General features: G+C 40.2%; 1 protein-coding gene across 1 annotated transcript in view; it reads right to left on the reverse strand.

The window, feature by feature from the left end:
• Positions 1–22511, reverse strand: part of ripor2 (RHO family interacting cell polarization regulator 2) — a 64861-nt gene that overhangs the window by 21910 nt on the left and 20440 nt on the right. The window contains exons 2-5 of the mRNA XM_061060142.1: positions 5423–5543; positions 864–1019; positions 530–608; positions 3–26 (exon numbers count right to left, since the gene is read on the reverse strand). Of these exons, the coding sequence (XP_060916125.1) occupies positions 3–26; positions 530–608; positions 864–1019; positions 5423–5543 (380 nt within the window). The remainder of the gene's footprint in view (positions 1–2; positions 27–529; positions 609–863; positions 1020–5422; positions 5544–22511) is intronic.

The following is a 22511-nucleotide window of genomic DNA, read 5'->3' on the forward strand; positions in this document are numbered from 1 at the left end:
ACCTTGTCAAGATCGTACAGCACTCCCTAGAAAGAAAATAAAAAACACACACACACATAGAGTGTTAGTACAGATGGAAAGCACAGCTGAGGCTGCTTAAGTAAAGCTAAGCAGACTGTAAGTGTCTGGCATCAATAATACATCCTATTACATAAAACCTTCCAGAGGCAGCCTTGTCTCAGTATTTGTGTTTTATGTGTGAGTGATTGTGTGGAATATATTGAAATAGGGTTGCCATGTTTGAATCTGTGATGCTAAAATGTATGTGAGCTGAGATCTATAAAGTGATTACAGGGTCAACAACAAACATTTTGGCGGCTGACATAGAATTAAGCAACAGTAAACATACATAATGCAGCCTACAGGAAATTCATTTCAAGATTTGAGTAGCAATTCTCATTAAAAGACAAGAGGAAAACTGCCTGTTTCACACAAGAAAGTGTAAATAATTGTATCAAGATGTTGGTGAGGCAGGACTAAACTGTGTTTAAATGTATATTTGTGTGTTAGCTGATGGGAGGGGTCTCACCAGGCGAGAGTTCCTCTTCATGTCCTTCATCAGAGACATAAGTTTGTCCAGCTCTGTTTGATGAACTTCCAGATACTCACTACGGGACAAAACAAATTCAAAGAGATTAAACGTTGGAAATTTCTGTGAGGGAAATGAATACTTTATAATTATAATAGCACACTGCAAGAAAACGGTTTGTATTAATTGACTGTGGATGTATACATTAAGGAGGAGATTAGTTACATCTGGACTTAAACCATTAACTCCCTGGCAGAAAATAAAAAAAATAAAAGGTCAGAAGGAGCAGTGTATTCACACTTTAAGAATACATCAGTATGTGTGTGTTACTCACTCGAGGCCTTGTTTGAGTGCATTGTAAACCTCCTCCAGTCTTTTGGGCTGTGGGTCTCTGGAGCTGCTGCCCCCCTTGTGTCCCGACAGGTGGGGCTTCTTTGGCTTGGACTGGGGCTTCTTCTGCACCGCAGAGTTCCCCATGAAGGAGTTACACCTGCACACGCATTATGAACACACAAGCACAACACATTCAGAAAAGGCAATGGAGGGTCCGTTGTGAGCGGGACATTTCCACTTCTGAGGTATATACATCTATTTGACTGAAAACAGTTCAAAACCAACCTTCTGGAAAAAAATGGGAGTTGAAGAGCAGCAGTATACGTGTACATTTGAATCAAAATGTGTACTACTTCCTGGAGTTCTAACTCAGTTAAACCTGAATAAACAAAGTGGATAACTATTTTAGACTTGGACATCCAATTTTTGAGGCAAATTGCAAATAAATCCACAGATGCAGATCAGACTTTAAAACCCCAAATTCCCAGTAAAACACACACAGACACATCTAATAGAAATGTTGAATGGGCAGCATCAGAAGACATTTATGTATTAATTTATACCACTGGGAGCATGTCCTCGGCTCAGCCTCTGCATTAATTCATCTCATTTGTCAGGCTGAGTGGGCTTTGCCGGGTCAATTCACACAATGATAACTCAATCACACAAGACTGACACATGTAACCTGCATATCATTCAAACCAGCAGAAACCTGTCAAACTAGCACACAGCACTCAAAAAAAGTAACCACACAACCTCCGCAGTTAACCTCTACATCGATCACATGGCTGTGCTGAATCACAAGTATGCACACATATATGCGAGCAAACAAGTGCAAACATGTGATTCATATACTGCACCCTCAGTTTGACCCGTGTATGTTGACCATTTCTCTTCTGCTGGAGTGAACGTACAAATACAACTTGAGGCAAAATCTGACTCCCAGCAATCAATGACATTCAAGTGTTCCCCTAATTATTTTGTCCTGCAGTCCTCCTGCAGTAAAGCAGCATCGGGGTGACGGATTTATGGGTGGAAGCCAACAAATATGCAGTATAATAATCAGGGTTCATTAGTTGACATGTTCGTATAAAACAAAGTGACACAGGCTTATTGAAATGGTGTCATAAGAAGAAAAGGGTAAAGCTGCAAATAAAGATAAATTTCAATACAAATAATCGGTTTATTTTTGGATTTATTTAGTAATGGCTGGACTGTAGCACATCTAAACTTCCCAGGTCAGGTTATAATGTCTTGTTTTAAGACGCATATAAAAACCTAGAATGATTAAAAAGGGAACATTATAAAAGTATTCCTTCTTTATTTGTAAAATAATATTACTTGATTAACATATTGATTAAAGCAGTGATTCTCAAAGTGGGGTCCCAGGACCCCCAGGGGTCCGCGAACCATAGCTTGGGGGTCCGCGGAATAATTTACATACAATTGTAAAAGTGTGCTATATCATTGAAAAAGCATATCTACAAACTGGGACCTCTTGCATCAATAAAATAATCTATTTTGTCCAATACTCCCGCCCACTTTAGTTTAGTACCATTAGTTCAATTCTGATATGATCGTGACATGTCTGTCACTTCATAGTGTGCAACTATAAAAAAATAAAAAAATAAAAACAAAAAACTCCTCCGAGCCAACATTTTCTCAAAGTTTATAAAATGAATTACTTGGAAAGTATAAATGTAGCCTAATTCTATCGTTGCAAAGTACTACATAGTACATTATTACATAGTATTAATATATGCTTATCAACGTTAAGATAATGAGGGGGTCCTTGGAAAAATGTCTCACCTGAAAGGGGTCCATGGTCTAAAATACTTTGAGAACCCCTGGATTAAGGGACTCAATGTTTCATCTCTACATGTTCAAACCTGAGGGACATGATGACCATTTCTCAATAGCCTGATATTTGACAGGCTACAACCTATGGTTACTTTACCATTGATTTATCAGTCAGTTTTATTTTAAACCACAAGTCCCAAAGTCCAAGAGTTAAAAATGTCCCTCATCATTCTTAAGACTAAAAGGCAAACTCTTAAATTGATGGTTCAGCCTGACAAAGATGGCAAAATCCTGCTGTACATCTTCTACAATTCACTTCGCAGACACTTTTATCCAAAGCGACGTACATCAAAGAGTAAGTACAACACAAGCAAGGATCTAAAAAAAACAATGTCAGAAAAGAGCAAACGATCAGCTTTGAGTGTGATTGGACACACAGGTGCTGACAGGAAGTGACCAGAGGCAAAGCACAACATTGAGGGCAGTTCTTGAGAGCTCTAATCAGTATAGAAACCATCTTATAAGTCATCGTTATCAAACAAAAACCATCGTCATTACCATCATCATCATCAATAATATGGAGACCATCATCATTAAGTTAGTAGGTATTCATGAAAGAGCTGGGTCTTTAGCTTTTTCTTAAAGGTGCAGAGGGACTCTGCAGATCAAATGGAGTCTTGGCCTTTAAGAAGCTACACATCAATTATGCCTCATACATATATATATATACACACACACACACATATATATATATATATATATATATATCACATCAAAAAAAGATTAGCAGATTACCAAAAGTGCTTATTGAGAATTCCATTATTGGTTTCAGCTCCACGTCTTAGCCCAGTCTCTCCGTTCAACTAAAGAAAAGCCGCCCCCTCTTCTTCACAAATCAATCCATTTAGAAGTCACACTCACTCCTCCCACTCATGAACATTTCAGATTTTTCAAAGCATTACAGATTAAGCTGACAAAAGTCATTTCCTCCGACTCAGTGAAATGATCAGGGAGTCATCGCAGCGACGAGGGCGACAAACGATTCCAGCGCTCGACAAGTGGGAACGTGCCACGTCTTGCTGCGCGCCAGCACAAGTAAAACTAAAGCTGCCACACAAATGTAGGGCAGCGCTGAATGAGAGCGCAGCGTAGCCTTGGGGGTCACACGAGCAAGTAGTGTATTAGGGGTCTCTTGGCAGGAAAGCACACACATATGCATAGATGCTAAAGCAGCATCGAGTTCTGATCTGCAAAGTGTGCAGTATGCGTAAATGGACACTGAACACACACATGGGTACACACACACATGAAAGCCACGTTCACTAACACGAGCTGGAGCTCTGAAGCTTTCCACCGCGCTCATTATGAGAATGGGAACTTGTCAGTCGCTGTCAGTCGCCCACACATCCGAGTCATTCCAGCCAATTACCCTGTTCGCTGTCTGAGCGGGGAGAAAAGAGGGAGAACAGTGTTCTTAAAAAAAAAAAAAAAAAAAAAAGTTTCTAAGAAGGGCCAGGGCTGATGATGATGACCAGCCGTCAAAAGAAGAAAGATCAAACATATTTCTGATGTTTCTGAGATTTGAGCCAGCTTTGTCTCATCGATAGAACTCTGATCTCTCAAGAAATTAATCCATTTAAAACATGTCTTAACTAACAAAAAAAAAAAAAACACGACTGAGCTGAATGGTTATGCAACCCAGTGATGGTCACAGCTTAAGAACTACTTCCCTGATGGGGATCTAGAGACTGGCTGTGGCGCGATGAGTGTCATGAAGTTTTGCTCCAGATTACTGAAGCGGTTAATTCCCCTCCTTCTGTGCGAGTGATGCTGAATCTATGTCTGATATCAGAGCTGCAGCTTCAAGCAGGCGAGCAAAGGAAGAAGGCTTTATAGGACTTTCTGAAATCTAAAAGTTGTTTTGATGCCAATTGCCAACAATTTCAGATTCAATGACCGCTACCTGCAGGGGATTTAACATATTCTAACTTCTAAGGCAAAACACTCAAAAGGGTTGTGTTGAAGAAAGGATGAACAGATTTCTTTTTCCGGTTTCGTCCTTCCCATCAGTGGTTCACAAGGTACTGTATGAAGAATTTCAGTGAATGAAATTACCATGGTTACTGCTTTAAATTAAGAAGATTTGAGATGTCATCTGAGGACGAGTCGAGCGTAACAGAAAGATGAGAATGGCTCAGTCTGATTTTCAAACCGTATACAATCCATGTGTAAAAAAAACAGGCAGAATGAGAAAAGTCTGATCAACAAAACTTAAGCCTAACAACTGACAGGAAGTGCATTTGAAAAAAAGACTATATTAACAAGGCCAGTACCAAAAGTAAGCCCTGAGTGAAGCCAGCAAATTCTGAAATGTAATAAGCTGTTAGCATTAGACAAATCCTAGTGTCTATGAGGTCATGTGTTGTTTTAGAGGGTTAGTCTTTACTCTTTTTACTTTTGGCAAATGACAGAGGGTGTGCTTCTGGAGGAGGAAATCAGGGAGAGAGAGAGAGAGAGAGAGAGAGAGAGAGAGAGAGAGTGGGGAATGACATGCAGGAAAGGAACCACAGGCTGGATTTGAATCAGGGCCGTACACTAAAGTAAAATAAAGATCATAATAATTCACCTTCAAATCAATACAGCCCCTAATGAAATGATGCATCCATAAAACTTGAACTAACTTCTTGACCCTGATAGTCATTTTGAAAATGAGTGCCAACATCTGACCATAGATTAACAGCTCTTGACATTTCTGCTTACCGAGAGCGTCTCTCTTGTAGCGTGCTGAAACCTGCAAAGGACTGACTCCGGATTATGCCATTGGGCCCTCCAGGGGAGTGGGTGCCGGCCGCCATGATCTCTGGGACGCGGGACGACACTCCTGGAGGAAGAAAAAACAAAAGACACATAAATATGTCATGTAAAAATCTAGTGATAAAAGTCGAACACTGAAGAAGTCAGGATCAGGGTCCACAGAACATCATGGGTCGAACAAAAGCATCCTTTGAACCCAATTAAAACCTGACCATGTCAACAGAGAGGTTAGCTGGAGTGCAGGGAGCCTTATGCCGTGTAGAATAATAATAATAATAATAACTTTATTTATATAGCACCTTTTAAAAACACAGGTTTACAAAGTGCTTTGACAAACAGCAAAAACAAGAACAAACTAAACCAAACACAGAAGAACAGAAACAACAGCAAGAACAAACAAATGCAAAATACTAAAAATAATTAAATACAATTCAACAGAAAAGAACTCATAGTGCACGATACCCAACAGACATATATAACCCGACCATCACAAGAACCATCATAAGAACCATCATAAGAACCATTACAAGAACCATCATAAGAACCCAGGAAACACAAGAACCCAACAACACGAGCTGAGACCAAGAGGACCAAAGATTTAAAAAGATGTAAGAAAGTAAAAGAGCTCAAAGCAAATCAAAAGAGAACAGCAATAAGAAGGTAAGAGCAGGAAAAGAAATAGAAATAAGTTAATAAAGGATAAAAAAAAAAAGATGTATTAATAAAATAGAACAAAGTATGCTCTGTCTGTGAAGCTTGCATCACGATGTGGACGAGCAGCATTCAGAGCCAGTGCTGACACGTCTGGACTCCTCTGTCCTGCTGTCACCACTCAACTGTTACAGTCTCATGTTTTCCCTCCACAGGCAGCCATCACAAAAACACGAGTCCTGTCACTTTCCATTCAGTGCGCCGTTTACTCAGAGCATGTTTTTCACCTGAAGAGGTTTACTCCTCTGAACATGCAATTCATCAGATTGACAGCTGTTTGGTATGTTTGAGGCTTCTGCTCGATCCTCTTCTGCTTCTTTCAGAGAGGACCGGACCACAGAGCTGCTGCAGCTTTAAAAAGGCCATGTTTGTGATATAAAATAGGGCAAATAAATCCTAAATAAGCCAATCAAAAACCAGTCCAGTGATGGTGGAGTTATCTAATCAGCTTCTCAAATAGTTCAAGTGTCTTTTATCGCCGTGTCTATATTTAGCAGCCTGTCAGATTTTGAACCTTTTTTTAAAGCTGGAGATGTGAAATGACTTTGGTGGGCGCTTTGGGAATGAGCTGAAAATAGACGCTTAAACATCACGTAAAGCTGTCAGATGATCATGTAGCGAGGATGAGGTGTCCACAGGGAAGACTGCATTGAGATGAATGAATGATGGTTTTAACTAGCAGAGTTTTGTTTTTTTTAAGATCATGGAGCTAATGGCATCAGGGCACCATTTAAACTAAACTTAGAAGCTCTGATTGTGATTACAAACATAGCAGTGATGCACCAATCCACTGCAGTATATTATACTGACTTATATTTGTATGGGGGAAAACAATGGGTCAAATAACTTGTAATCCTGTGTGGATCAACAATTAATAATTGGAATCCATTTCTAGCAAATTCCAGGTATTTCTAATTTCTCAAACATGATGTTTGCTGCTTGTACACAGAGAGTAATGAGCTCCTTTAATGTGCACACAAACCTGACCAAAATAGATGATCCTGATTTTTTAAATGCATATCTCCAGGTGATGAACACTTAGTTCAAAATTAACAATTGAAGACAATTTAAGACCTCCCATTGGAGATATTAACTGGGGGGGAATGAAAATTCACTTTGCCTGCAGCTGTTGCTAAATATTGTTTAATGATACAATACCATATGAAAATATATACTTTATGATTACCTAAAACAAATTGGTCTCAGACTTTAATGTAAGCAGTCTTAACAAAAGCATTGATTAAAAAAAAAACACTTAAAAAAGGATAATTGTGTCATAATAGTTTGAGTCATACCAGCACTCTCTCTTTCAAATCAAACATGTACCCATCAAATCCAAAGCCAACAGTTATATAACCTATATAGGTTGTATATTATGTTAACTGAGCAAAAAAGCAGAAGGAAATCAAAACAAGACAGAAACTTTAGCTTAACTGACCAACACTCTGAACTCAGCATAAATAGTCTGACGACTTTTAAAAACTGAAGTGAAGAAGTCCAAGTGTCTTCTCTGCCTCGTTAATCTGTATCACTTCACTGCTGAGCTGAAAGTAAAGTTTGGTGGACACAGAAATGCCTGGAGGAGGAGAGAGAGACAGATTTGTCAAAACAAATTAAACTCCACTAACAAGCAGAGGAATCAGCCTGTGAAGTATTCAGCTGTGCTTCTCTTTCTCACATAAACAGGACGCAGCAATCCCAATGTCACCAGTTATACAACATTGCAGGTGAAAAGCAAAATATAGCATTTTTGTTTCTCTTTGCGTGTTCCCCTCTGACTGTACATGCACTATTCCCCCCCCCCCCCCCCCCCCCCCCCGCTCTTTTCCGTCCATATTTCTGCATTAAGAGGGGTGCCAACCTTTGTTTCAGGGGGCGAGGCCGAGCTTGTGTCGTCAAAACCTCGTCCACAAACAATGCTACATAAGATTAAGCTAGCAACCTGATACCTCGGCCTCTGCTCTGTGTGATGGACAGGGAGCCAAACAAAGACCTGACATGGGGCCCAAGGAAAGACTTGAGTGTTGTTTTGTGATGGGGGGGACAATAGGCCGGTGACACTGATACTGTTCAGGCTATTTATAGCAGCGAGCTCAATTTAACACCAAGGACTCTGATGGCAGTGACTCACTACATGAATCACTGATAGCGGATGGTTATAATTTGGTCTGGAACACCTTTCTGTTTGTCTGTTTGTTTGTTTGATTTGATGTTGCTAAAAAAAGATCTTGTTTGGTTCTACAGAGTAATGATTTTGGATGTGAAAATATATGCAACTAAATCTTTGGATTTTGGATTGTAAGCCAACTACAGCTAGCACCATACCTGGCCATGTGAAGACAATCAGAGATGCTAATGCTACTCCGTCTTGGCTGGACGAGTACATATTTGACTTAAAACCTTATTAAATTGCTAATCATCATCCTGTTTGCAAGGTGTCTTGATGTATCTGTACCTTTTGTCTGCCTTGCTTACAGAGTTTCAAAAATGATTGAGACTTTGCTGGCAATTTCAAATTAAATCAAGGACAGCATTTCCAATGCAAATTCAAACTACTCCATCTCGCTGCCCTGCATGGACACCGATTCACAGAGAGAGAGAGAGAGAGAGAGAGAGAGAGAGAGAGAGAAAATCCATGACAGGAGTGAAATCTCAAAAGACGATTACAGTCATGACATGCGTTTGCAGCATAAAGTTAACAAAATCTCTCTTAACAGGCTCAGTTGATGTGATTCGGCCTATTTATAGTAACAGCCTTGACATGATATCCAAAAAAACAAAATGTCAGCAAAATGAAGTAAACAGACTTTGCTTATCACATGGAAATGTTGTCTTGTAAAGCTGGTGTCACGTGAAAGAGGCTAAGAGGACAGAATAAAAAGGAGTTAGTAAGGAAATGTGTGAAGGCTGTGGAGAGGATTTAATGCACAGTTATCAGACCTCTGATGACTGATTCTGAGCAAGCTAAACATTAAATAAGTTTAATTTGAACATCAGGAGATTTCCAGGTGACATGCTCTTATCACCATGGAATAATGCTGAGATATTATCAGTAAGATTACATTATCCCCCTGTGCCGTATAAAGCAGGTGAAAGACATTTCAGCAGAACAGCAACTCTCCCACAATGCTCCATTTTGCTCTCTGGACGCTCAACAACAGCTCAGTTTTCTGCCTCAGTATTTTGTCTCTCGCCCGTCTGACTCACTCTCTTAAAGAAGAGTGGTGGGTGGAAGATGACGCTACATTTTGTTATGTAATAATGCTCTAACTAACAGAACAGGCTGGACTCTGCACTTCAGCACTTCCTGACAATTTCCTGTAGATGTGAAAAAAAAAAGAAAAAAAAAAAAGTGAATGATGATAATTAAAAAAGGGCAGGATGATTTTTCACAGAATTGAAAAAATATTGTGAGCGCAATGACATAAGACGTTCAAGCTTTTCAGTTTTAAGCCCCTTGCTCTGATCTTCCTAAGAGGTAAACGCAGGAAGTTAAATGTGAAATAGTAACACTGACAGAACTCAAAGCAGGAAAATAAGCTCTGCATCATTTACCTCGGAGAAAAACAGTGAGCTCACTAAAAAGTCACAACAAGGAGGACTGTTTTGAATTCACTCAGTGTTATCATGGACTTGTCATAACCACTGCTGGATAAATGTGCCACTTTCTCAAAAGATAATCATCGAGTCTCTTCCTTTTCTTCAGTTGCAAAACAACTGTTGTCACACCAGCAGTTTGCTTCCTGCAGATTTGACCGGACGATGTTGAAATTTGAGCCAAATATTTCAGGTTTCAAAATATGTTTGTCATATAAACACCACACATATAAAATACATGTGCAATAGTCACCTGTTAAAATGTTTTGAAATAAAAGTCTGACAAAACTTCTGATTTTTGACAGTGTCGTTCTTTCCATCACTGTGTCTACAGGGAGACACAGGGTGCGCCTAAAGGGACAAAACAGCATGCGATTGATCGTGATTTAAAAATATATATACGTTAATTTCAAACCATAATTAGTTGCGATTAACTAGTTTATTCTGACAGCCCTAATGACTTCACTCTGTTGTTGTCTTTTTGAAGTACACATTTTGGCAAGAGAACAATGCTGAACGTACTCTCACATCCAGGCTTGTGGATTTTCCCAAAACCTTTCCCAGCCTCAGCAAGCCCCTTCAAAACACACTCATTTGAATCAGTGTTTCCATAGTATAAAGACACACACACACACACACACACACACACACACACACACACAAAGACAAAGGCTTGAGTTCAGCCACTGCATCATAAAAACCTTTCCTCTGCACCACTTAGTGTCACCGTTGGTGTCGTGTAAAGACTCTTTCAGAAGCAGAACAACATTGCGCTCTGGTTCAGTGCCAGCAGTTCAGCGTGTTGAATTCAGCTGCCACTCAGTCCATTCACAGCTCCTTCTTCTCTGCAGCTCTCACACTGAACAGCCTTAAACGCCCTCGACGAGGTGTGTGTGTTAGACTGATCATGATGCTGAGCAGTAACTTGGACACACACAGACACACAGACACACAGACACACACACACACACTATTAAAGGGGGAGCATAAGAAAGCAGGACACCTGATGTAATCTCATATTGCTTTTGTCTCTCAAAAGCCCAAGTGCATTAATGCATTAGTCCCACCCTGCAGTGTGTGTGTGTGTGTGTGTGTGTGTGTGTGTGTGTGTGTGTGTGTGTGTGTGTGTGTGTTAGTCCTGGGGGGTCTGAGCAGACACTTTAAGAAAATGAGGCATGAGAAAGCATCTTCATGTACCATGGTGAGATAAAGCCATGCACACCTGCACCAAATCAGACAAAACTGTCAATTACAAAATGTCACATAAGACTGTCCTCAGAAATAGCATATGACCAGTTGGAAAGGGGGAGGGGGCAACAAATAATGTTAAAGATGTAGTCTGTGAATGTACATTGTGGATGGGCAAATGCGTACAGTACAATAACACATGGCCGTTAAAGATGCAAGAAACACAGCAGGTTGATTGATAGAATCTGCATGTCTTTGCAACTTTTGACAACGCTTATCTTGTGTGCTTTTCACAGGTTTGTACAATGAGAGAAGCTAGCAAGGCTCCTGGAAATGATGCTTCTGGCTGTTTTTTGTCAGTCAAATAAACCACAGAGACACTGGAACATCAGCCAAACAAACACATACATCAACTGTTTTTGTCCTTCTCTGAATCCTTCATCCACTTGTTCCTGAGGTGAGTCAGATGTTTGAAACATTTCTCCCACTCCCACAAAAGGTCTCCTCCTATCTAGTCTTGAATGACAGAAGTGACTCATTTTCTGTTTCCTTTTTAGTCTGTTTGTTTATTTACCTTAATGACTCCACTTCTTACTCTCATCCTTACTTTCTCTAACTCACTGACCTTTACAAGCTCAGCTGATTTATTCAGGAGCGTTCTCAGTGGATCTTTGCAATAATAGGAACTTTTTCTTCTAAGAAAAAGTCTGCAGCAGCAAACTAAGTCAGATACAGGGATGAGGAAACCAGGCCAGTTTGAATCAAAGTTTTCAGATCATTTGACAACACAAGCATACCAAACAGGCTGCAACTTGTAAAATATATATATCTAATATTTTTAATAATCAATTGTTGGACACAAACTTTGCAGCCTCTTTGTAATAATAAACAAAACAACCATCCTCAGCTTCTCCTCTGCTGCAGGAAACACACTTATTGTTAATGAACCCACTTCCTTGTCCTGTTGAAACACATGGAGTCACGCCAAAACTCACCAAACAGCTGCACAGGTAAACACAAACAGAAACATACTCACAGTTCACTCTGGAATAATCCTCTGAGGGTGTGTGTGTGTGTGTGTGTGTGCCCATTTTTCATGAGAGTGTGTGTGTGTGTTTTTATGTGTAAGAACCAGCATCAGCCCGCTGTGCATGTTAACAACAGGAGCCTAATTCTTAATGCCTGTATAAATTAGCCTCACCATGGCAACAGCAGACAAAATGGGATGAAGTGTGTTACGTAAAACAACGGTTATGAGCCAACTGCCAAGAAGTAGGACACACACACACACACACACACACACAGCCTGCCGTTACAGGGCCAATGGCTTTTAAAGCACCAATCCTTCATAATAAAGTGTTTTCATGTCAAGATTTTGAATAGATTAACACAACTTAATCATTAGCGCCCTTTAGCCTTTTTTTGTCATTCTCCCCTCCTCTCCTCAAATTGTAACTTCTGTAATGTAATGTGACGGGAGTTGCAGATAAAAATAGGTGCATATTAAAGAATAAAGAAGCGTGGAGATGATGAGGGATGTGGAAGGGGAAATGGTATAAAAGACGCAGCAGATTGGTTACACAACACAAACAATCAGGTTTCAGCTGACACAGATTTAAAAAAAAAAAGAAGAAGAGATAAAACTGGTGCTATATTCTGTCTACATATGTGATGGAAACGGACCAACATGTTCCAACAAACCCTGCAGGTTTGCGAGCGCGTGCCTGAAAGCTGCTCAGTTGTCCCTTATGTTACACTGAAAACATGTTTGTGTGAACTGGTTCAGTGAGAAGAGAAACTGCTGGTGCAGCTCCAAACTAGAGGAAAACTGCCTGCTGGAATCCATCACTGAGCCAAATCGTACAGTAGTATTTCTTTTTTCTATTTCTGGATGTTTCTTTTATAGCAGTCATGTTCCAAGCAATTATATTCTCAATACAACTTGATTTTGTTTTACTGCTGTGTTGTGTTGTAATGGACCAATCAAAAGGAAACTACAGCATCTTATATTGAACAACAAAAACAAGTATGTGGACAGAGAAGTTCCATTTAAAACCCCTGAAAGATGTGAAATGTTCAGTCCAACACCCTGACGACTTCCTGCTTAATTCCATGTATGCATGAAGAGCATGTGTTACATTTTCAGGCGAAAGGCAGCATGCTTTAATCCCACTCTCATCACACGTCCCCTTAGCCCTTGTGCCCATTTTTGGAACGAACATCTTTTAAATCCTAAATTCCATGCAGGTAAAGTGTGTGACTCTCACTAATCTTCCCCTGCAGATCACACACACACACACACACACACACACACACACACACACACACACACACACACACACACACACACACACACACACACACACACACACACACACACACACACACACACACACACACACACACACACACACACACACACACACACACACACACACACACACACACACACACACACACACACACACACACACACACACACACACACACACACACACACACACACACACACACACACACACACACACACACACACACACACACACACACAGGCTCACAGTCAGAAGCGCAGTCATGTTTACAAAAGGTGACAGCAGAACGGCGCACATGCAAATTTTGATTCAGAATTACACTGCAGCACGATGATGTTGCTTTCTAAGCTGAAGTCGAGATTTTACTCCCTTATGGATATTTATGAGGCGAAAAGACTCCAGGAAAGAGAGCTTCATATCCTCAGTGTTGAGGAAAACATACAAGTTTATCTAGATGAAAAAGATATTCTAAAATGCTTCTTGAAGATGCAGAACTTACAGGAAAAGAAAAAGAGGCAGGAAATGGTCATAGGAAGGCAGTGCTGTGAAGAAACATGCTGAACCAATACACCTTTAATATGAGGAAGGTTCTGAAAGACGGCAACACAGAAAAGATGAACTAAACCAGGGGCCTTAGAGGGCAGCTGTGATGTCAATGACATTAGTGCTTCTGATGAGGAACCCACACACAGTTATCTCCCCCCTCTGCAGTTCACTTTAGCTCTATGGAGCTTTTTGGCATCTTCAGATCATTGTTTTGATTTTCTGACTGAATGTAACAGTTTTAGTTCACCATAATCAGTGTCATTTTCTAAAAGATAATCTCAATGCTTCCTGCTCAGCTAGCAAGTCAGTTAGTGGCCTGCTAGCTAAGATATTATAGCATTTAAAGGCTAAAGATCCACTTTTTATTTAAAAAAAAGTTTGCCAAAGAGAGTAAGTATTGCGCTTCACTGGATGAAAAAATATGTTGATCCATTTCTGCTGATGTGTCAATAGGCAACAGCATGCTAGCATTTCAGCCACACAACCCGAAATGTAATATGTCAGATGCTGTGTTTTCAGTTTGTTATTCCGTCCCATGAACGCCACACAAAAAAATATTTAGCTTATAAACAAGCTTTAGAGATCATTTTTTTGTTGAAACTCTAAAGCAATAAAAGAAGGCCTATAGCGTGTCAGTAAACATGTGAACAATCGACACAGAATCCAGAAAACAGTTGGTCACCTCAAAGAAGGCGTTGTAAACTAGTCGACCAAGTGACAGTCAAGAATTCACCATTACCTTTGAACTTGAGAACAGACACCACTTTATGGCTGTGGTCATCTTTACTCAATCACTTGTAGGATGATGAATAACATTCTTATGCTCTGACTAAAGACTGACAGTCAACATCTCGATGTTCCACGACCCCACACACACACACACACACACACACACACACACACACACACACACACACACACACACACACACACACACACACACACACACAGGAATCAATGAGCAGTGCAGAAGTGTCAACACGTCCTGAGTGATGCAGGTATGCAGAGATGACACCTCAGGTACAAAAAGAAACAATCGTGTGGTCAACGGTGAGCTCTACAGACGTGAACAAAGACTCTTTGTAACAGTCATTCTGAATGGTCATAATGGTGGAAAATTCCTGAAGGAACTCAAACATTTGAGTAAATTGTTAGACAGCAAAGACAAAACAAGTGGTGACCATTTCATAAATCAGCCAGTGTTAGCCCAAACAACAAGCTAACTGGCAGAATTTCATTTTCACTTTTTCTATATAATCACTACACTGAGATAAGGGAATAGTTTGACAAATTTGCTTTCCTGCCAAAGATAGGTTGAGTAGACAAAGCACTCATTTCAGTATTGTTATGTAGCTCCAGCTAGCAGGCTGTTAGCTTAGCCTAACTCAAAGACTGAGAAGGGAGGGAAATAAATTACCCCCTTAGACTCACTATCTAACATGTTATATCTAATTTGTAGAAGCCACCTGTTTACAGTACTTTCATTCAGCTAAACTAGCTGGCTCCTAACTAGCAGCTGGCTAACATGTATGATGATATGACTCGGTCAGTCATATTTACCTTTTGGGCAGAAAGAAAATAAGATGTTCCTAAAATACAGGTTGAAAGACTTTTTGTTAATTTATGTTTCACCCTGACCATCAGGTCCTTTTCTAACCCAAAAATAACCAAGCTGCCTGAAGCGCTGACACAAATAATCAGTCTCTTCTGAGACATGGGACGTCGTCACATGGGGAATCATTTACTAAAAAACAACCAAGACTTTATCAGGTCAACATTGAACTTGGTTAGCCGCTATAAATAATATCAACCAGAATCAGCTGATGGTCTCCTCAGTCATCTGACGTGGTAGTAGAGGGGGCGTGACTGTTTGCGAGTGCCAAATCATGAGAATCGAACAGAGTCTGTCTTTGATTTCTGTGTGTGTGTGTGTGTGTGTGTGTGTGTGAGTGTTAAAGGAGGCTTGTGCTAGATCGATCACATGACACTCGACACAGGTCAGACCAGTGCCAACCAGTAACAAAAATCCAAAATAACGATATATCTGACATTTAACTGTCAGACATGGATGGAGTAAATTGGTCTGATCTTATTTATAAATACTTAAAACAAGTGTTGTTTGTATTCTTCCTATAATCCACAGTAAGGCTGGGAAAAAATATTGATACAGCAATATAGTGACTTGGGTGATTATGACTATTATCGTATAGCTGGTGCCAAAAATGTATATTTTGCCACTTTAAACAAATTCCCCTGCCAACCTGACTCACCTCATCAATACTAAAAAGCAGCATTTGAGGGAAATTTGTTGGCCAAATAAGAAGAGAACAGGATAATGTCATAAAGTAGGAAGAAGTTGAAGGAGAGAGGTGATATGAACACCAAAACTTCAGTCCTCTTCAGTTGATCAGATACCGTGATGAATAATTATATAACTGTCATGATAAAGAAATTATTGCAAAATCACTGTATTGTGATATTTGAGTTACCCTGCGATCCCAGCCTATAGTCCACAGTATTTAAGAACCACCGTTTGTTCCTCTGCACCTCTGTGACATTTAACCGCTGCTCAAACACACCTTCTGCTCTTTACAGTGTGTGTAAGTATGTTCACATTTCCCTCACATATCATTATGTTGCCATCAAACTCACTCAGTTCTAATTATAGGTCATCGGTGTCCTCGTGGAGCCGTGCACGAGGGGAACATAAAAGCCAGGATATGAAGACGCATTTAAATGTACAGATGACCAGATTAAGTGAGACGTGTCTGGACTGCAGCAAACACTCAGACAGCTGCTGCTGACATTTCAGAAGAGAGCACAGCAGCGTGTAATCACTTGTGAGAACTGTAAGCCACACCAGTAAATGTACAATCCACATTAATGGACTGTAAGATCATTTTTATGGCATTAAATACATTAGCAGACAGTACAGTAGAAATCAGCAGCTGGGAGACAGGAGCTTAAGCCACAGGCACATGATGTGTCTCCTGCTTACTTGAGTTCAACACACTGACAACAAAGTCATTAAATGCTGCAGCCAGATAGAGCTGTCCCATGACAACATCATCGCCTGCAGCGCTGAAACTGCTGCACAGTCACAGACAACAGGATGATACATGCGTCATCAATACAGGTTTATACAAAAAATAACAAATATATTTTAAAAAGCTTGTTAATCAAATACACTGGTGTCCAGATTTCTGTTAATATTTGAAAGATTTGTTTTTCCAAAGTAGAACTGATTCCGTTGTCACCAATACACAGCATGCTGCTTTTCAATGCACCTTTCATGTGGCAGAGATTTCTAGAAGACATGGATCCCACTTCTCTGAAGCTTGTTCTGCATGACTTTAAGGGACATCTAAAGCTGCAGAGGTGGTCTAACTGAACTTGTTAAAAGTCTTCTACTCACTCTTATATAATGGTATCTGGCCTTTATCGACCCTCACCTGGAGAGAAACTAAACATTGTTAGCACACAACATAGTCTGTTTAGGAGATGATGAATACTACTTACAGTTCTAAGAAAAGTTTGAGAATCCTGCACCTTTTCTGAGACAGGAGAGATAGTAGTCATACAAAGCAACATACGATGGTTGACAACATTTGCCAATTAATCACTTGCAACCAACATCTTTGAAAAAACTTGTCATTACCTAAAGCCTTGAAAAATTGAGCGAAGAACAGAGGTAGGAATAGACAGAGAAGTTAAAACTCACTCCCTCCTTTCATAGTTGGTTATTATTATGCGAGCAAATCAGAGGCCACATGTGTCTCTATTTTGAGGATGTGCATTGATTGATTTTTTTTTTTTTTTTTCCAATGGGCTCCACTGTACCCTTTACATCTTATAGGCTGATTATAGGTAGGTTTAACTTTTTTAAACCCCATCAATAATATTCACGTTTCTGGCTTCCTAGATGAACTTCTAAGCTTCTGTACAGATGTACTTGCATCTCTGGAAATCACTTTTTGGTGTGATTACAGGTGCAACCAGACTGAAGTCAAACACATTTGAAACTTTCAGTACAGATAGTGAGTCCCTTGATTTCAGCTCACTGCTATGTATTTTGTGTTTTATCAATGATGAAGGTAAGCAATGTTATCTATAAATGAAAGCAAGAAAATGGGCCATTTTCCAGATTCAAACATCTCGAAGCAGGGCTAGGACTTACTGTATGTCAACATGGCTTTTGAAGAAAATAAATTAAAAAGAGCCTTAAAAAGCATCAACTGTTCGAGTTCTTCAGGCTGGAAATCTTTCAAAAAGTGAAACGATTTCCTCTTAAATCTCCCTCACTCTATCTCCACTATCTCACATTTGGGCCTTCATAAGAACAATTTTCTCACTGGCTCCACTTCTTTGATTTGTCCATTTGTAAGTTGGACAGTGATTGAGAGTGGCCACCTATGCTGCGGCGCTGGAATGCGGTTAGCGTACAAACAGGATTTTCCCAGTTATTTCAGCTCCATTTGTTATTTTTAGGAGTAAAAGGACCACATTCTTTTCACTGATAGCTGCTACTGTGATAACACATGCTCACTGTGTTGTAGGGCTATGTGTGAATCAGGCGACCATGGGAAAGCAGCCAGCTATTGTCACAAATCATAACTGTGTCGTATCGACTTGGAGGGTGGCAGCACTTTGAGGTTTGGGCTTCAGAACAAAGGGGCCATGATTTGCAGAAATAAAGACAAAGTTGTATATTTTTTAAGAGATTCAAAAAGGTTTTATTTGAACAAAATGAATGTAAAGATGCTTTAACGTCCTCACTGAATTCAATAAACAAGAATTGATGCTACAATTTTGTGTGATTTTTCTAGGACAGCAGCCAAACATACATACTATGATCTACATCCATGGTCCAAGTGCTGAATGTCTTTATGTCTTAATGCGTTCAGGTTATATTTATCACATAGTGGAGCAGTGAATGCACACTCTCCCTCACGAGCAGCGCATTACCCCACTGCGGGTGTCATTTACAAACAGAAGTCACGGTGGATTTCTGTCCCACTCATGCTTCTGAAGCCTTGACTAAGCCATTACCATAATGTTACCAGCAGAATAGCTATTTTCTAAGCGGCCGCACAAAAAGAAAAACCCACAGCGGGAGAAGAAAATTCTAAAGCTAGAAAGGAAAAGGGCAAAAAAGACACTCTGAAATGAGCTCTCTCTGGTGGAGAAATACTCCAGAGAGGACGATTGCTCTTCCTTGTTCTTCACTGCGGTTTCACAGTTTAATATTTCAACTAAGTGTGGAGAGATTATCAAACAGTTTGGGGTAAAGACTCGACAAGGAATGAGAAAAAAGAGGAGATTCAAAGTGCATTTGGAGGCCTTGCTGTGGCCGCTTATGGAGCAACAGACAGGGAATTAGAAATACAAGAAAGTTGAACTCAAAAGTTCAAGCAATTAGTGTGAATTATTTAGACTGTGGAAGTGGGTGTTGTTCAGTTAGAGAGTCATGATGCACAAAGAGAAAATGACACAGCAAAAAAAACCAGGCAACAGTGAAAGGGAGAGCGACAGAGTCGGAACACAACGACAAAGTGAGGATGAGAATTGTTTTGGATTTTGAAAATTAAAAAAAAAAAATCAGAGAATCGAAAAAGACCAAGTACTTTGGGTTCTCTGTTCACTGATTTACGCAAGTGAGGATGAGAACGGTTCTGGATTTTGATAATTTTGTGGAGAGAAAAAGCAGGTCTCTGTATGTGTGGAGGACGCTACAGATAAGCAGATAAACACATACTGATAAACCGTCATCTGATTGTGCTGTGTAAAAAAAGCAGGCCATTACATGAACTCATTCAACTGCATGGTTACTAATCCAGCCTCTCGTCACACACATCTGTTCACAAACACCATAAGCACATATCTGACCCCGTGGTGTGTGTCTCTATGGATCACCGCCTGCCATTTTACTGTCGGTTTTTATCAGCAGTGTCAGATCGTGACAGGCAGAAAAGACGAGAGGCAGAGAGGGCAGGACATGCTGAAAAAGGGGTCAAGAGCCACTCAGATATAAACACAACACAGAGAGCTGCAGCCTCCTGAGCATATCAGTTTATTCAATGTGAATTATTATCTGATGAAATAACTGAAATTCAACACAAGTGGTTATTATAGGTGTGCAGTGGTTTCATTTATCTTTTCAGATGAAAAAATAAATAAAAAAAACACTCATCTGCATATTTCTTAGAGCTCAGATGAAACATAAGAGTCCTTAATTCTCATCTACGGGAGCGTTTCTTTGTTGTTCTAACTTCTTGCTCAAAATATTAAGATTGAAAATGGACATGCAGCTACAAAGCCTAACTCACTCATGGTTAGAAGTGACAGCTCCAATCTTAAAGCTGTTTGCATGAACGACTGAATTTAAATCTAGGTTGACCTTTCCTTTTTACAACACTGGTAAAGAAAGACAAAAATGTCCACTCTGATCTGACATTTATCCTGCAGCACCACAGCTACTGTGGGGGCAGCTAATCCTTTTTTGTTTTTTTTCATTATCTATGAGAAGAAGCGGATTATTCCATTTCAAACGCCCATCACAAGTCCTTTCAAATTACAATATTTAGAATGTTTTCATTAAAATATCTTACAAACACTGTTTTTAATTTGTCGAGTATTGACATGTGACGCAGTCTTGACAAAGACTGCTTCACAAGGAAGCGGGAGATGCTACTGAAAGCTGCTGTACTGTTGCTGAATGTTCTGCTGTGAATGTAAATTATACTTGAATACATTAGCTCGTCTGTAAACATATTCTCTTTCTCAGGTCTGTTTTGAACGTTCGTCTTGACTTCTGTCAACTCAGTTTGTTTTGATCGGGGGTGGAGTAGCAGAGACGATCACTCCCATGATTCCCCGCCAGCCTCAGCCTTTTCTTTTGATAGAGAGCTCCCTGGTGGTGGAATTTACACATTGTTTTAGGTTTTGTCAGCCAATTTTTTTTTCCAGATAAAAAAAATGTAAACAGTTTTGTATTTAATAACCTGAAGTGACTTGGCCTTTGAATTGATCAACCTTAAAAGTTTGATACTTCTTAGTGTTAACTTGTAAATGCAAACGTTAATAAAAAGACTGACCTCAGACTTTCTATAATAGTCTTTATTTTCAGCCCTTCTGGAATAGTGCAGTGGGTCATTTAAAAGAAAGAATTGATCATTCATAATTAGGGAAACTAATCTTCTTGTGATCCATCAGAAAATGCGCTGAAAAATATCCTCTTCCTTTTTCAGCTTTTATCAAGCTTGCTTTATGATGGTTCCAGAAAACAAAATCCTCACTCTGGGCAGCTGTGACCTTTAAAAACATTTATTTTGCAGGAGGAGAAGCTCAGTTCAAAGAGTGATCGGTCATCCAGGCAACGACTCCCCCCTCCACTCCCCACTACCCTTCCCCTTTAACTCTTCTGTCATCACACAGCTGTGTGTCATGGCCAGCCCAAGGCAGCTGGGTAATGGGAAAGCCACATCCGTTGCTTCTACAAAACTCAACTTTGTGAGAGAAGAATCCAAAAACACAAAAGGTGTAAATAGTCTCCTCGAGAGAAAAAAAAAAAAAGGCTGCAAAGGTGGTCTGGGACTGAATGTGAACGTAGCGCTGAAATTCATCACAAAATATTGTTGGGAAAAGTGAAGAATCAAAAATGTTTTTTTGCACAAACAACAAAAGGTAACAGCAAGAGAAAAGAGAAATAACAACAAAGCAGGGACAGCAGAGAGGGGAGGGGAGAAACAAAGCAGCAGTGGTGGTTACTTGAGATATAAGAGATAACTTTGACAGAAACTGCTACCTTTAAACTGTCATGGCTGCACAGGATGTCACACACAGAATCATACCTGCATGTTTTTCCCATGCAGGCAAAGTAAAACACAGATCTAAACCTTCATGACACAAAGAGACGTGAACCAATAGTTTCTCCTCCAGCTGCAGAGAGAGAGCGCACCAAATAGCAAAACAGACAGCTTATCAGCTTAGGACCCTAAAACGCTTATGGCTATCGTAACGCTGCTGCAGCTCCGAGCTGCCCCGCGAGAGGTGTGTGTGTGTAAATATGTGTGTGTGCCAGTGTGACAAATATCATGTGTCACAGATGACATACAGTGCAAGAGCATGTGTTGTGTGGGGGCATAGCATGGTCACCCAGTTGGAGGAGAGGATTATAGGGAACACCTCTCACACACACACACACACACACACACACACACACACACACACACACACACACACACACACACACACACACACACACACACACACACACACACACACACACACACACACACACACACACACACACACACACACACACACACACACACACACATCAAGAATGCAGTGCTGATCTGCTCAGAGACAACAGGGGAGGGGTCAAAATGGGTTCAATCCCCCCCTCGTAAATTCTCTGTCTGTATCCAGGAAGAAAGTGAAGGAGGGGGTGGGGGGGCTAGACAGATGGGATGGGACTGGAGTAAGAAACAGAACAGGATGGATGGAGGGAGGGGCGAGTGATGAGAAAAAATAATAATCTTAAAAGATGGAAAACTCAAGGGTAGACCACTAACCATTCACTTTTAAGACCCCTCCCCCACACATAGAGCTGGGCACTCATTAGTCCATTAGCTACACATAATTGTTCCGGTTATCATTTTTCATACTTCACTGCTTCT

This window comes from Labrus mixtus, chromosome 16 (assembly GCF_963584025.1).
Source record: "Labrus mixtus chromosome 16, fLabMix1.1, whole genome shotgun sequence".
Taxonomy (NCBI): Eukaryota; Metazoa; Chordata; class Actinopteri; order Labriformes; family Labridae; genus Labrus; species Labrus mixtus.